Source organism: Eutrigla gurnardus, assembly GCF_963514095.1.
Source record: "Eutrigla gurnardus genome assembly, chromosome: 4".
Lineage (NCBI taxonomy): Eukaryota > Metazoa > Chordata > Actinopteri > Perciformes > Triglidae > Eutrigla > Eutrigla gurnardus.
Window position 1 is genome coordinate 26,286,014 of NC_139918.1, and position 15,955 is coordinate 26,301,968.

Below are 15,955 nucleotides of genomic sequence, written 5' to 3' on the forward strand. Positions count from 1 at the left end.
GCACCGGCCGGGTGCACTGAATGTCAAACAAACTTGTTTATTAAATAGTCCCTGTGTGTGAAAAAGGGCCGGAGCCTTCTGGACGGCTTGATTCAATAAGAAAAAAAAAAAAGAATATGATGTTTTTCCACTGGTGTTTGTTTCCAGGATGAGGAGTTCACTCGAGCTTGTAATTTCTGTTTAATGGAATTAACGTGACCGAAGCCTCGAGGGGAAGAAAAAGATCTTCTCAGCTGACAGCTGGTTCATCACACTTCTTGTTGCGTGTTTCACAATGACCTCCATCAGTTTGTTGTTGTTCCTTAGCTTACAACTATGCTTCAATTCATTTTACTTACTTATAGAGGTTATGTGTAATCCTATTTGGTTGTTTAATTTTCTCCTCAACACGTGAATATGTATTTGAAGTAAATTATGATTATGCATGAGTCCCACCGGTTGGGACATGACTCCACGTGAGTCCAGAATCCTAACCCTCCTCTGTTCCACAAGTCCAGACTCATAAAAGCCCGGCAGACGAGTAGGGAAGGCCGATTTCAGACGCTAAAAAAAACCCCACAGAAGGCCATTTGTTGATTCCTGAAGCCTCTTCAGGCAGGATTTCACACCAGACAGAGAGATGACAAAAAACCCCAGACGGCTGTGTGAACGGCAGTCTGGCCAAGCGTCGTGTCTCGAACACGACATCGTCCTTGTTGGGTGTCCTCGCGTTACCTCCCAGAAATAAATATATAGATTTTATTCTATTCTTAAATGAGGAACGTTGAGGTTCCATAACTAGCGATAAAAAACATTGGTGATTTGCTCAACATCGAGGCCGCGATCACCGAGGGTGTCGACCACAGACAGCCGCAGGGTGGAAACTGTGTGAGGCGGTAGCCATCTTTAATAACATTCCTTATCTTGTGAAGTTTCCACCTTTTAAAATTGAGAAGATATTATGAGAAAGTGTAGGCAGGTCACGGCACCTCAATGCTAGAGTCTTTCTAACACAGTAGGTTCTGTAAAAAAAAAGAAAAAGAAAAGGTGACAGTCATGTTTTTTTGTTTCTTCCTGCAGGACAGAGAGGACATTGTCGACTTCATCCCTGTCATCTCGTTGCCCTCTTGACCTCTACGGCGACCTCCGGGGCCTGAGAGCTGCTCTACTGTGTCCGAAGCTTCTTTTTTTTCTCTCTCATGGATTTGAGAGATGTGGCAAGAAGGAACAGAGAAATACAGTAAGTGAAAGTGAAAGAGTGTGCTCACCTGTCTGGTCTTAAAAACCCCACTCATGCTAAGAGCCAGTCGACGTTGAGTATAAGCGTCTGATACGTCACTTTATGAAATATATATTCACAGATGAAGCCATTGAGCCTTTTACTACTACTTCTAAAAATCTCTCCAGCTACGTTAAATAAATTCCACTCCCGACTGAATCACTTCCACCTCAGAGCCGGAGTCATCGGGGACCACGAACGCAACAGAATCATCCCGTTTGTCAAAGAGCCGCTTTCACAGCTCTGAAGAGGCTCAACAGAAGCAGCATCACTGAGGACCATGATTCACATGAAGCAGATAGACAACAAAGCGTTGACAATATAAAACCTTAAACCTACCTATTCTTAAAAGGAGACATGGCATCGGTGGTGCAAAATATGATAAGCAATGATTTAAAATCATTTAATGACTGAATTCAGAATTACTTTATTCAATTTGTTGTCCCCTTATTTGTTAAAGAACAATTTTCTCTCAAATCGCACCTTTCAATTTCAAGGCTGACAAACTTTTCTCAATAAATCAAACTCAAACCACAGAATGGAGCATATGAGTGACTGTAAAGGAGGTTTACCTGTGTGTACAAAGGCCACCAGGACGCTGAGGAGCACCAGCAGGAGGAACCGACAGACACTGCTGCTGGGAACCATGGCGGCTGATGAGATGAGAAGTTTTCCAAAAAAAACCTCTGAACTTCAAACCGAGGAGCTGACCCTGGAAGAGGAGCGGGAGAAGAGTAGAGGGGGAGACGCAGGAGAGGAAGAGGTAGGCGACGGAGGGGTGAGAGAAGGGGTGGGGACTAGGTGTGACCAGGACCGTCTGGACAGTGTGGACTTTGTGAGCACATCATCGCGGGGCCCACCCACTCCAAAAACTCCTCCGGCCACAGAGCTGGGTGTGTGAGGGGTAAACACTCGGCAGCCGCTGACCCCGGCCGGGTCACGTCACAAAGGTCTCCGCCGGACGTCGTTTTATCACGGCAAAGGAATACATGTTCCAAATCAGAAGATGGCAGTGGTGGAAGGACTGAGATCTAAAAAAAACCCCTCTCCCCTAAAGAAAACATAATGTAACCATAGCTATCGAAAAAAGTAGTGAAAGTACAATGTGTGCCTGCATAGTATAAATATAGTTACTACTTCACACATCTCCAAACCAGACCTTCATTTTTGATCAAACCACCTGTTGTATTTCCCTCTAGGTTTCCATGACGACCAACAATCCTAGCATCGTTGTTGGCAGCGATGGACTCGTCTCACCTCTGGCGTCTGCTTAAAAAGATGTTGCTTTTCATGAGAAGCAATTGCCGGGTTTCATTTCCTCTTTGTGGATTTTTAAACCCATGGCTACTGTAATGTTAAATATGCACTACGACCGGGCGATGATATGCGCTTTCGCTTCCTGAAATGCCGTCAGCGTCCAATTTGAACTTCCCCATCTCCAGAAGCGTTGGGCAGAATTCACAAAGCATCAACGGAGACAAAGGCTTGTGATACGATTACTTATTTTCAAACCCCCAAAAAAAACGATGAATTAACAGTAGTTTAACTGGGTGAAGGCATTATCATACACAGGTGTGAACAGCCGGCCACATCAGACTGTTTTATTATTCCATACTGCAATAAAAAAAGTATGACTCCAGCAGATCATTTTCATATATTATAATACAGATGCAGAATTGAAAGTTTATTCTTTAAACAGCCTAGTATTTTACAAGAAATAGATAACTACTTGGAACTTTTGATATGTCCTTAAAACAGGACATAAGTGGCCACGAATCCTTGGGCTCTACTTTGCCGCCATTATCCATGAACACCCAGCAGAAGACAGGGAGGGACAAGAGAAGGGGTGGATTAAAGTGTAAGGGGGAAAACTTTCAATAAATAAAACAAAAACAATGGATATATTCTCTCTAACCTTTCCCATAATACCCCAACCGCCCCAGCCCATATATCCACACTTAAAAAAAATCCCATACAAGGAGGCCAAATTTGAAAATTTGTTGTCGTGGGCTGCGTTTCATGACACGGTTCAGGACCGAGCAGCTGATGCCCACAGACATCAACGCCTCCGCAGACAGTCTCCAGAAACTCAAGTTGATTTGGCGATTGCTCTCTCGGCTGGTCGGGCGTTTCACTGGCCAGTTTGCTCCGATCCGTGTCTCTCGAGGGCTTTTCATCAGATTACAGGTCCGTCAGCAAAAAGAAAAACACACCCTGCCTCAGAGATCATTGTTGGTTTGCAATCTGGAGTATGTCTGATAAATGTGACACTGAAAATAAAAGGTGGATGCAGTCGGGGGAGGGGCGTGGCGGGGGGAGGTCGGGTAAAACAGCTGCGGTTCAGAACGGATACAGTCAGTGGGTTTGCGTTGCTGCAGTCCCGTATCAGTCCTCCAAAGTCTCAATCTCTCCCATATTCAGTCTCTCAGATGACGCATTCACAGAAAAACCTGCAAAGTTAGAAATAGAAGCATCCAATTAGCAGATGAGATGTCATGGTAGATTTTTTTTCCCCCCAATTTGAGCAGATGGCCGTTTGCTCTCACCTAAAAGGCTCGGGTCTGCACGGACCATCTTCTGCTTCTTTTTCTTCTTCCCTGAGGTGACCGTCTCAAAGCGCTGCTGCTGCTGGCCACTCGTATGGTTGGACTGATAGAGTGACGAGGATCCTGTTCCACCCCATACAGAATCCTGACCAAGACAGAAACGTGGATTTAAAGACTCGAGACGTCCCGCTAAGTGATGCGCAGCACTCCCCTTCATGGCCTTACACACCCAGAAAGAATTAAAGGGAGACGGACCAGGAAAAACCTGTAATCTGAGCACTTTCAAAGTATAAGATATGCAGCAAGACCAGTTTGTGCAAGAGGATCACATGGACATGCTGCATCCAGATTAGGAAGCCGTGAATAAGCACTGCAATGACGTGGGCCCAGAACGCAAACAATTTTAGGGAGCAAAAGACGACTGAGTGCTCTTCTTTTTCTCTCGTATTTAATCACATATAATACCTCATAATTCCACTGGTGCTATTTCAGCCTCACTCACCTGCTGCTGCTGCTGCTTGAGGGCCTGCTGTTGGTTCTGCGGTGCCGCCTTCTGTTGGTTAGCGTTCTGTTTGGCACGACGTTCCAGGAACTGCTTGGCAAAGTCTTTGGCCTCGGGAGTGTCCCCCAGATAGGCCCTGACGTAGTCGTGCACCTCGTATGGAGAGTCCACTTCTTTCAGGAAGGATGCGAATGTTGGAACTGGCGGGGGAGACGGGTTGCAGAATAGTTGTGAGTCTGGCCTCCGGAAATGTTACTTATGTAATAATACTTTGTTTGAATAGTCTTACCATCCAGATTGTTGGCTGTGTTGAGGGTGTGCAGAGTTTGCTCACACCATTGCATGAAGGTGTCCTGCTGGCTCTTATTGACCCCTTGAAACAACTTCATCAGCTTCTCCTCCTCTTCGGCTTTCTTATTGACCCGCCCGCTCACAGAGTTACTTTAAAATGGACAGAAAACGGGGAGGAAGACAAAAATAAGTCGTGCTTTGTCAGGAAGATTGTGACCAAGACGTCTCTGTTTTGGGTCTGTTAATACCTGAGGTTGGCGTTGCCCTTGTTGTTCTTCTGCGTGTTGCCTTTCTTGGTCGGAGGAGGTTGCTGGACAGCCTCCTTCACGGCTTCATCCCAGAAGCCCATGTTGGAGTTGTGGGTGTCGCCCCAGATACTGCTGGAGTCGGTCCAGTTAGTGCAGATGCTGGTGCTCACAGACCCCCACACCGAGTTACTCAGAGACGGCGTCTGTGACGAGAGTGAGATGCTGTTACTGACAGAACACGCGTTTCTAGGACAGCAAGTCACGAGAACTCTCATTAAATGTGATCAATCTGCTCTACGTAGTCGTTATCCTCTTTTATCCAATAAGACACAATATCATAGAGGCGACGTACGGGTCTGTTTTGAGTGCGGGTCTGTTGGGTGACAATGGGGTGTGGTTGCTGCTGCTGCGGTGGCGGCTGTTGCTGCTGCTGCTGCTGCTGTTGCTGCTGCTGCTGTTGCTGCTCCTTCCGCTGTTTCATCTGCTGGGCTTCCTCCCTTTGAATCTCCAGCAAAGATTTGGTAGCAGCCGGCTGCTTGGCCACACTCCCCCAACCAGACAGTTTGGCCTGGGGCTGCTGCGCCAGCTGTAAGGCCTGCTGCTGCTGGAGCTTCAGGAGCTCTTGTTGCTGACGCCGCTGCTGTGGGAAAAGGAGGATTCGTTAGTGCTCATAAGGAGAATATTACCTCTAACTCAAGAGAGGCACTACAACATTGCTGATGGCGCCAACAAACACCACCAGGCTTGCTCGCGGTCTTTACCTCCTCCCGTGTCTGCCGCTCTCTCTCCTCTTCCAGTTTCTGGATCTCAGCCATCGACAGGGCGCTCTGGGTCTGGTTTACAGCGCTGACCGATTGCTGGCCCCACTTTGAAGAGGATGGAAGCTGTGGAGCAGGACAAGGCCTTTCAGCACCTTTAAATACATTGTGTATGGGTCTATTTTTTGCGGCCTTCTGAGCCGCTACCTTCATTTGTGCGAGCTGCTGCTGTTGCTGCTGCTGCTGCTGAAGTCTCCGGAGAGCCTCTTGTTGCTGCTGCCTCTGTCTCTGCAGCTCCTGCTGTCGTTGGACCTCCTGCTCTCTCCTCTTCTGCTCATCCAGTTGTTGTTGGGCCAGAGCAGCGGCTGCAGCAGCGGCAGCCGCCTCTTCCTCCGCTCGCTTCTCCTCCTCACGCCTCCTCAGTGCGTCAAGCTCCTCCTGCTTTCTGCGCTCCTCTTCCTGGTGAGGTAGAAAAATACATTTCAAGTTAGGGAGACATTTCACAAATCCCAAAAAAAGGAGATAGGAAGAATGTTTTCATTAGCTTACCTGTTTGCGAAGGAACTCCTCCCGTTTCCTCCTCTCCTCCTCTTCCCTCCGTCGTTCCTCTAATTGACGGAGAGCCTCCTCTTGTGCCATTCTCTCCTCTTCTTCTTTTTGTCTGCGCTGCGCCTCTTCTAGCTCTCGTTGCCGTCTTAATGCTTCCTCCTGAAGATTTACAATAGCGGGTCAGTTCTCAGAACAGTAGCGTAAAGGCTTTAAGTGCGTCACGTTGACTTTGTTCCAATGCTCGACCTGTTTCTGCCGGGCCAGCTCCTCTTCTTCCAAGCGTTTGCGTTCCTCCTCCTGTCGAGCCCTCAGGGCCTCCTCCAGCCGTTTCCTCTCCTCTTCCTCCCGTTTGGCTCTCATGTCTGCCTCACGCCTCTCCAACTCCACCTGATGGATGAGAAAAATGTAAAATACCCAATTGATATTTCCTGCAGAATTGTGTCATGAGCACACTATTTTAATAAAATCTTTATTTTACAAATCAAGGATGTAGGATGGTGGTGTATTCAAGACTAGTAGAGGACTTTGCTTTTTCAGAACTGTTTCACACCGACAACACCACCAGAAAAGTGAGCAGAAACAGCGTTTACCTTTGCTGACTTGGACTTTTCCAACTGTTGCATCTGCTCGATGGTCGGAGCCTGTGCGATGGAGTCTATAGGTAAATCCCACACACTGCCGCCATCCCACGCTGTCGAGTGTGATAGACCTGCTATGACATGATAGGGACCTTTACTTTTCCACTCGTGATTAAAAAACAAACAAACAGTGCAGGATATTTAAGGTAGAGCTCACTGTTTGGAGCAGCTTGTTGGACGTTTGGTGTGCAGGAAGCCTGAGAGGACGGGTTCTGCATTTCCCACACAGAACCAGAGTCCGGTACAGACAGGGACCGGGTAACAGGAGGTAGAAGGCTCTCTGATGCTCTGCAAAGACAAACACATTAGCACATATTAATAAAAGCTATTGGCATCGATCACTGAATCCCCAGTGAAGATGAACTTGGAGGTCGGGTATTCACCTTAGCTTGAGAGCCTGGTATTGCTGTAGAAGCAGGTTGATCTGCTGTTGGTGTTGCTGTTGTTGTTGAAGAGGAGCCGAGCTAAGAGCTGCAGCTTTCTGCTGGGCCAAGGCCTGAGCATACTGCTGCCTGAACGGTGGAAGTGGGAACGAGAGACCAGGAAAATGAATATTAGTGGATGATTTATGCATTGCATGTGTATTGGCATTGATAAAATTGATGCGGGAGGCATATGTGAACTCTTTAACCTACTCCTTTATTATGTCCAGGACGTGATGAAGTGTGTAAATGAGCGTATTTGGATATTTTCATCATAACACATGAATAAAACAAAGAAAAACAGTGTTGGATGGGAGCCTGGTGTACCTGAGGAGGTATTGGTATTGGAGCTGCTGTAACTGGTAAAGGTTGAGAGCAGTGAGCTCCTGCTGCCTCTTCAACCGCTCTTGATCACCATCCCCCTGCGTTGCACGAGAAGAGAGTTGGAATACAAATCATAGCCGTCAATAAGCAAAAACAAATAGAGCTGCAAACAAGCAAGCTTTGCCCTCAAAACTGTTCACTCCCAGTTTGAGTAATTTAACAGAGCTTGAGCAGGATGCGGTTGTGTAAAAGCTAATAGACCTTTCAACCAAAGCCACAAACCCCACGAGTGGAATCTTTTAAATATCTTCAAGAGGGGGCTGTACTCAACCAACCAGTTAAAACCTCTCTTTCACTTTGAAATCACAGTCAGCTAGTCACAAAAAAACACAATACTCACCAACTCATTGTAAGAAAGTAACTTAATATTTGATTGTATGAAAGACAGCTCATTAAATGTTAGTTTACTTTAGCTGCCCCTTTCAGAAGGACAAAGGAGAAAGACCATGGATGGATCATGAAAATCAGTGAGCGGGAGGAGCAAAGATCATGGATGCGTCTGTTCAAATCCTTTTTGAATGTTTCTCGGATGCATTTACACGTTTCCTTTTGCAATCAAGGACACCTAAACAAAATACATCCAGTTCCAGAGAGAAGAAAGCAGTACTAAGAGTGTGATACCACACCACCTGCAGGTCATGGCTAGTACTGGCATCTTATAACGATTACAAAGCAAACCTTTGGATAAGGAATGAAGTGGCCCACGTTTAGCAGAGGCATACCTGTAGAGGTGGTGGTGCAGGGCCCGGAGCGAACGGTACACTCCCCCATATCTTCATGATCTCTCCAAGTGCTTGAAATACTTCATCACACCCTCTTTTGACTAACAGAGACATTGTAAAGTAGCCAGCCTGGAACCACTCAGTCATCTCCTGGTTACTGAATGGACCTGAGAGAGAGAGAGAGACCAGATGAGATTCAGGTGCACTACTGGAGCAGTAAATGTTCAGTTTTCAAGTCACATGTGTAGCACATGAAAGGCTTTCTCTTCCTATCTCACCCTGTATCTCCCCTTGGGGGTCTTTGTAGAACCACTTGAGAGCAGCCTCATGGGTGAGCGGCAGGCCAGCAGGTTTGGGCTTCTCTGAAGCCTTTGCTGCGAGTCTGTCGTCATCCACCACACTATCCTGTAGGTATGCCACCATCTTTTCTGCCTCCTGGGGAGAGATGGAAGCCAAGACACACAGAGAGAATCTTACAAAGACAGCATATAACTCAGAAACCTGTTTAAAATCAATCAGACTTAACATCACATGCTTCCTCTCAGCCGATAAGTCAATGGATACGAGACTTATGATAACTTATGACTGCGAGTGGAATATCGTATGACATATTTTCATGTTAAAAGTCAGATAATTTACCTGCTCAAAGTTCTTCAGTCCCTCATCCTCATCAGTGTCATGTTGCAGAGCGATGGGCCTGCCAATAGGTGCCAACATACTTGAAGGGAAGGGCAAAGGATTGTTCATCGCCATAGGAACCTCCATAGGCTTTTGCTTGATGCTGGGCGACGGAGCAGATATTTCTGCATCGGAAAAAAAAGCAGATATTAGGAGGTTTTCCTCGTAGGTGGAAACGGCTGGCAAAAAAGAGCCAGATTTTCAGTGAAATTGAAGACTCATCCAATCCCACCTGCAAGGGTTGTAGAAATGTGATTCATGGGTAGGGACTCGAGCATGCTGCTAGTCATGGGGATGTGCAGGGGGGCTTTGCAGGGCTCTGGGGGGAGCTCCAGGGGTGGCTGCCGTTCAGCTAGCCTCTCAGCCTCTTCTGTTCTGTTGGGCTGGCTGAGAGACTGCTTAGGAACCTGGGGCTCTGAGACGGGGGGAGCAAGAGGCGGAGCCTCCTCTGATGCTCTCGATAACTCTAAAACAATATTGATTGAAACATGAGATGTTATCATACCCAATATACCTAAAAACAACAGATAAAAGAACAGCTTTAAAAAATCAGCACTCAAACTGACCTTTTCGTTCAACCTCTCTCTTAATCTCTGCTTCCATTTCTTTGGTCTCCCTGGAATGACAGTCGTCCTCCTCCAGGCCTTCTTCACACTCTTCCAAGGGTTTGAAGTCATGCTCTCCCTCCTCCAGGATTGGCTCCTTGGAGGATTTCTGAATATACAAAAAAAACAACAATACCAGTCACTCAAGATGGTCTTCCAGTCTTTTATCTGCTCCACTATATCTCATGTGGACAAGCCATTTATATAACCACAGCAGCCTCGTATTGCTGCTTGCAGCTTTCTTTGAGAATCGCTCATCCAAACAAATTTACACTCGCCACGGCACGTTCGTGGCTCCTGAGCAATGCACCCGCCAATTATGTATTTGGGTGAACTGTTGTCGGAGACTTCTTCCGTTATAGTTCAATAAATGGCACATCAAAACTTTCAAAACCCTTCTGACCTTGAGTGACAGAAAGGCCCCTGATGAGTCGAAGGTGCCCGCCTCCTCATCGGCGTCCTCCAGACACCACTCCGGCAGGCTGTCCCTCTCGTCCTCCAAGCTGCCGCTGCCAGACCGCGGCCTCCTGTAGCCACGCTCGTCTTCCCTCGCGTCGAACGGGAAACGGCGACGCTGATCTGGGAGTTCCCGCCACCCTGCTGACCGAGGCGCCTCTGGAGAAGATAGCCCACGTTTAAAACCAATCTTATTCTCCTGGTCTACCTTAGCTTCACTGATATGGAGAGCAATCGTTTTGGCCGGCAGTAGTGCAATAACACATGGCGACGGTATGATTTTTGAGCATGTGCATTAAGATGTGCAGATCAAAACCACAGGGAAGTGGAGCGTGCCCTTATTTGGTATTTGTAATAGAATTCTGATAGCCAAGCTGACAAACCACTAAACAGAGAAAGTGGAGCTGGAGAGTAGGGTTAGGGTTAGAGAGCACCCCTTAATTCAATCAGGTTGTATGTTAATAATTATTATTATTAATATTTTCCTGTGCGCTAAAATGAAAATAGCAGATCATGCAACGACTTACAGGCTACAACACACAAACGTGTCCTATGCTGAGGCAACACGACACATATATGCATCAATGGTAGACATATTTGTAATACGGTCAGTGACGCGCCCACCTGGGCTCGGGGGGCACCACCGGTCACCTTCCCGTCGACACCCCGCCAGCCGCCAAACCCCCTCATCATCCTCACCATTCTGAGCAGAACGCCAGTTCTCACTCTCTGAACGCGTGAAGTCGTGCTTCCTCGGCAGGGCCGGGACGACGTCCTCGTAGTTGCCTCGGACTGCAGAGAGTAGTGGGGTTGATGAGGTGATGTCATCAATTATGTTGACAGTTTGCATTTAGAGCTAGATGATCAAACTCACTTAACCAGTTAAAAAAAATGCATTTATGTCCAAAAAATCTGACATCAATTATTAAACTACAAAAGTACACTTACTGTGATTCATAGGGAAATGTCCCGGGGCAACTTCTCCTAGAGTGACAGAGCAACGAGTGGATAAGCCAGTGCATTTGGCATTTGACATGTATTGATTGATTTGACATACAAACTTTAACACCAACCTGGGTCTTTTCGACCTGGCTTTTCAAACCGTCTTTCTCCCCTAGTAAGAAAAAAATAAATAAAGTCATTACCAAAGTTTCTATCTAGGGAAAAAAAAAAACTCATATTGAACGTGATCAAAACAAGAGTAGACTTGACACCAAAAAGAATACCTTTCTTCCCAGCTTTGGGAGCGATGCATCTCCCTCCCTCCACGACCAAAACCTTCCACATCATCAAAACTTCTTTGGTAAAAACCACCGTCTCCTCTTCCCCGGCCTGAAAACAATCACAGGTTGAAGTGACTCAATACCACCTGCAAAGGTCACGTTGTTATTGACTGTATGCTCAGCATAAACTAACCTTTAAGCAGGATATTTAACTATGTGATCAAAAGGACCAAAAGATGATTGGTGAGCTATCATCCATTACACAAAATGTGCTGAATCATGATGCTATATCCTCCTTTGTTAGTCTGAGGATGTAGAATAAATCCACATTTGTGGTTTTTAATCCATCTAGCCTCTCCATTATTCATAGCTCATACTATATCGCAGTTAGTTTGGCTGTTGCATGCTGTTGGACTTTGCCTCATATTATCATAGTATCTGTCAGATAACAAAAACAATATTGGCGTGACTGTCTGACATGGTCAGATAACACAGTTCATTTGAGCGACACAGAAGTCTACCCATAGATGTTAACAGCTGCTGCTGCTTACATCATCGTCGCTAGCTGAAGCTATGATTGTGAACTCGGATGACTTCTTCAAATCAAGCTTCCCTATTAAAAAAAAAAAGCAAGATCCTTGTAGAATTTTGTGCTCTCGGAAATAATTTCATCATAAACCCTTTGGCTGAATAGATTTGAATAGGGATCAAGTCACATCATGGGTCCATGTTTCCAGACGGTCTGTAGGTTTCGGACATCCCCGCAGACTCTCAGAAGGGAATGCTCTCACACCATGAAGCCGTCCCTAACTCGCCATCGTGAATTCCCCGGGCGGCCGGTGCAAACCCCGAATGTGAAGAAGCCTAAAACCCCTTTTCGGTTCATTATGAAACCGTGGCAGGCTGCAGTTGACTACGTTAATGTGGTCTTAATCATCCAATATACGAAAAATACTTCATATCAAACAGCCAAATCTGATTTGAATCAAAAATGATACCGTTGCAACATCATGATTCAGCTCTTCGGAGGTGATCAGTAAAATATAGCCTCAAGTTTTAGTAATTAATGGTAAAATACAGTCTTGCTTTAACTGATTGGAGGATGGAGGTGTCCGAGTGTGTGCCACTGTCAATCTGATTTCAAACAGGGTTTTTTTCAATGTTTGAGACATCTATAGTTCAAACAGCTGTGGAAGAGAATGCCGAGTAAGCACCACACAGAGGGCTAATATAAACCTCCGTGTCCCAGTTGTTAGGTTCTTCAAAGGCATCTCAACTATCTGCAGTTGTTGTGACTTCTGAAACGGCATAGAAGGAAAAGCTAAAAAGCCGGGGAAAAAAATCCACCTTAGTGCTTCCATGGAATAAATGCTCCCTGCAGCTACTCATCCAAAAGGAAACAACGAGATTCTTACCTCTACCCCTGGAGGTACTTCGGCCTCTCGGTGCCCCTACTATTGGACCGCCTCCTCGTCCGGTCAGCCGAAGTACAGCTGCACTGTTTACAGACATGGAAAAATTTCTCTGCAAACAAACGGGGGGGGAGGGGAGCAAAGAGGGACAACAGACAAGCTCTTAGTGCTCTTCTTTGCACCTGAACTGTATTTAGTAGCCTAATTGCCAAAAGTATTGTATTATCCAAGAAATGAAAGTAGAATCTGGCCTGAGCCCAATACGACAGTCAGTTAAGTCGTGGCGATAAGTCAGGGGTAAGCATTTCTAACCAAGATAGAGACCTGATACAGGTGCTCTTACCTGTTCCTCCTCCGTAAAAGACACAAGGGCCAGAGGCGGCAAGGGCTCCTCTTGCAATATGGGCAGGAACTCCTTATCATGTAGGTCTATAGGGATCTGGGGAAGAGAAATAAACAATGATAGCTAATTAAAGAATTGCGACGGAACATAATTTGCATTCAAATGATGTTGACTGTACGCCTGCATCAACGGCTAAAATGCAAACCCACCTTGTTATCCTTTACATAAAGTGCCAACATCTCTTCTCTCCCGTAGCGATAGTCTGCAAGTTTATACTTTGGCAATGCTGGTGAGAGGGGTGGGGAGGCAACGCCGCAGCCGCCTCCCGCACCCCCGCCGCCACCTCCAGACAAGGCACGCAGCCTGTAGAGAGAGATAGAAGGCAGGGTTAACAGAAGGGGCAGTTAACAGATAGGTTGCGTTGGCCCTTGACACGTCTGAACATGTATGGCAAAGCCAGCTCCAAACAGGAAACCAGTTTCACCACCTCAACATGTATGATATAATTTCTCTTCAGAATAAATCGTGGAATTAATGACAGTTTATTTACCATTCTGGTCCAAAGTTAAGTGTCTGCGTTTCGGCCATTCTTTCTTGAAGTTCTACAAATATGACAAGGAAGGAAAGGGATTAGTGTCACAACATATTTACATTAAGTAGACACTTTTATCCAACACGACTTGCAATAAGTACATTTGTTAGAAGAAAGTGCAATAGTATATCCCATCAGTACAGTAAGGTATATGTACTGCTAGGGTATACATAATTTGATAGCATTACCACCCTCATATAAACTTTAAAAAGTAGGTAACTTTAAATAACTGGGTTAATTCTCTTCAAAAAATAGCTTTTATGTATGTTTCCACAAGGAAAATGAGATTAGGTCACCAATTATACGTTATTACTAAGCGGGACATGAACAAGAACAATTTAACGTGCTCTGGGATTGATCACGTTGATCATTACTATATCTTAAAGTCAGAATAACAAACATTCAACACATTTGCAATGCTTTTTTAAAAATATTACCACCCAACATTTGTTGTTTTACCAAACTAGTTCAAGTTAATGTTATATTTATAAATTCTGTCACCATTAAGCATAATTCTGCTCGACATACTTAGCTTAACTTATACTCAGCTTTATCGCCCTCTTTTTAAATGTATTACAACTGGGTATATACAGCGCGCCCCACCAGCAAAGAGGCCGTGTACAATTTCAATCTGCTCAAGCTATTTTAGGAAGTCTCCCAGTTTGCAGACAGGGATGTCAGACACCTGTAATTGCCTTCACTTCGGCACAAAAACATACAAATGTTTTGCCAACAATATTAAGCCAAAACTTTCCAGGACACCTTAGGCTTGAAAGCAATGCTTTATCTCTCACACACACACACACGCACACGCACACACACACACACACACACACACACAGTGACCATATGGAAGCCAGGATAAGCCACGTGTAAGTTGGTGGTTAAAGCAATAAATAAAGACACTCGACTAATAGTTAGCGACATTTTTGTGGTAATGATCGCGCACGCTTATCAGCGACACAAAACGAAACTGACTTGAGTTGACGTGATGACGTGTTCGAAGTTATTTAAAAGCCAAAGCTCGCAAATTGCCGAATCTGTTTAAACACAAAATTTTAGATAAATGGAGGGAGGGGGTAAGAGAAAAAAAAAACACAATTACTATAATGACCTCTATAATTATTTAGTGTAAATAAACGAGTCACGTTAAGGCTAAAACACGGCAAAAGCAAGGGGATCACACAGCCTAACGTAACCCGCAAGTCATGCCGACCCACCCCGCCGCTTGTTCGGACATCGACCGGCGGCTCTCGTCGGTGACTTTACCGATCGATGGGCGAACGTTAAAAAAAAAAGTCGTCTCGAGCGGCGGCGATGATCGCTCGGTGAAACGGTTTGAAGTGGAAATCAATCCTCGGCTCACCCAACATTACGTTAGCCACCCCCCCTCCCTCCCCTCCGTAGCAAAGCTAACGACTGAAGCGAGTTCAGCTATCCCGGTGGATAAAACCGAGCGAAACACGTGACACCGACCAACTGACATTAACCGACACATTTGGTTTAACGGTTAAAAGTTATAGCAGTTAGCAGTTGTGTGGGGAGGATGTCAGCAGAGTTGTAGTCACTAGCGACATGCTGCTGTGCTAGTTCTGCTAGCACGTTAGCTACGTTAGCTAGCTAGCAGCCCACACGAATGGCTGTCATATACATGAACAATCCGACGTACGTGTGTGTGTTGACACTGATTCAGATCAACACTGAGAGGACGTATATACGCTAACGTCACACAACACAACTGACACACACACACACAGAGTTCATCCACATCCTCCAACAACACTTGTAGCTAAGCATGCTAACAGGTTGGCTAACTAGCTTACACGCGGCCTTCGTCTCAAGCCTGGATCCACAACACTATTTCTCCCCCCCCCCTTGTCAAATCGTCCCGCATTTCACACGGCCCGGACACCCACACGGGATCACTGGAGCCCGGTGCTGCAGGGCCACGTCAACATGGTGGATTTAACAAGTCTCCCCCCCCCCACAAAGCCACCGTAGCTCGCCGGGATATGACTCTCTGACATGGCACTTTACCATAATGTACCGATCTTTTTTGCTAGTGTATTAAACTTTGGCTGTCTTACCTCTGCTTGTTCTGACAGCACAAGGTTTGTATGCGAGTTGTGTGGCTCTCTCTCTCTCTCACTCGCTCACTCGCTCGCTCGCTCTCTCTCTCACTCGCTCACTCGCTCTCTCTCTCTCTCTCTCTCTCCCCCCTCCCTCTCGCTCTCTCTCTCTCTCTCTCTCCTCTCTCTCTCTCTCTCTCCTCTCTCTCTCTCTCTCTCTCTCTCTCTCTCTCTCTCTCTCTCTCTCTCTCTCTCTCTC

General features: G+C 46.0%; 2 protein-coding genes across 9 annotated transcripts in view; both read right to left on the reverse strand.

Annotated features, from left to right (window-relative positions):
* snorc (secondary ossification center associated regulator of chondrocyte maturation) overlaps positions 1 to 2,370 on the reverse strand; it is a 5,283-nt gene extending 2,913 nt beyond the window's left edge. The window contains exon 1 of the mRNA XM_084007392.1: positions 1,831 to 2,370. Within this exon, the coding sequence (XP_083863518.1) occupies positions 1,831 to 1,906 (76 nt within the window). The 5' untranslated portion in view covers positions 1,907 to 2,370. The remainder of the gene's footprint in view (positions 1 to 1,830) is intronic.
* A 475-nt stretch (positions 2,371 to 2,845) lies between these two features.
* gigyf2 (GRB10 interacting GYF protein 2) lies at positions 2,846 to 15,819 on the reverse strand. Of its 8 annotated transcripts, none has more exons than XM_084007390.1 (29): positions 15,715 to 15,819; positions 13,586 to 13,637; positions 13,245 to 13,398; positions 13,036 to 13,131; positions 12,696 to 12,804; positions 11,284 to 11,389; positions 11,131 to 11,171; positions 11,006 to 11,041; positions 10,757 to 10,849; positions 10,005 to 10,216; positions 9,563 to 9,710; positions 9,229 to 9,462; positions 8,958 to 9,121; positions 8,597 to 8,753; positions 8,319 to 8,485; positions 7,540 to 7,634; positions 7,174 to 7,302; positions 6,948 to 7,078; positions 6,743 to 6,843; positions 6,399 to 6,539; positions 6,153 to 6,311; positions 5,811 to 6,062; positions 5,607 to 5,729; positions 5,198 to 5,485; positions 4,846 to 5,048; positions 4,596 to 4,747; positions 4,307 to 4,506; positions 3,805 to 3,949; positions 2,846 to 3,708 (listed from the first exon to the last, which is right to left on the reverse strand). In XM_084007390.1, the coding sequence occupies exons 2-29, from the start codon at positions 13,621 to 13,623 to the stop codon at positions 3,644 to 3,646; spliced, it is 3,939 nt and encodes a 1,312-aa protein (XP_083863516.1). In that variant the 5' UTR covers positions 13,624 to 13,637; positions 15,715 to 15,819; the 3' UTR covers positions 2,846 to 3,643. The 8 variants fall into 8 exon arrangements, with proteins under 8 accessions (XP_083863516.1, XP_083863513.1, XP_083863514.1 ...); XM_084007387.1 differs by having other exon boundaries at positions 3,805 to 3,952; positions 6,743 to 6,864; XM_084007388.1 differs by having other exon boundaries at positions 10,682 to 10,849.
* Between the last annotated feature and the right edge of the window lie 136 nt (positions 15,820 to 15,955).

Excerpts from the sequence above, each read along its gene's own strand:
- gigyf2 (XM_084007384.1), bottom strand. The coding sequence starts at position 13,623 with ATGGCCGAAACGCAGACACTTAACTTTGGACCAGAATG. Across the intron at positions 7,303-7,539 it reads CAATACCAATACCTCCTCAG|GCAGCAGTATGCTCAGGCCT; the intron begins GTACACCAGGCT and ends TCCACCGTTCAG. Across the intron at positions 6,312-6,398 it reads AGCTGGCCCGGCAGAAACAG|GAGGAAGCATTAAGACGGCA; the intron begins GTCGAGCATTGG and ends GTAAATCTTCAG.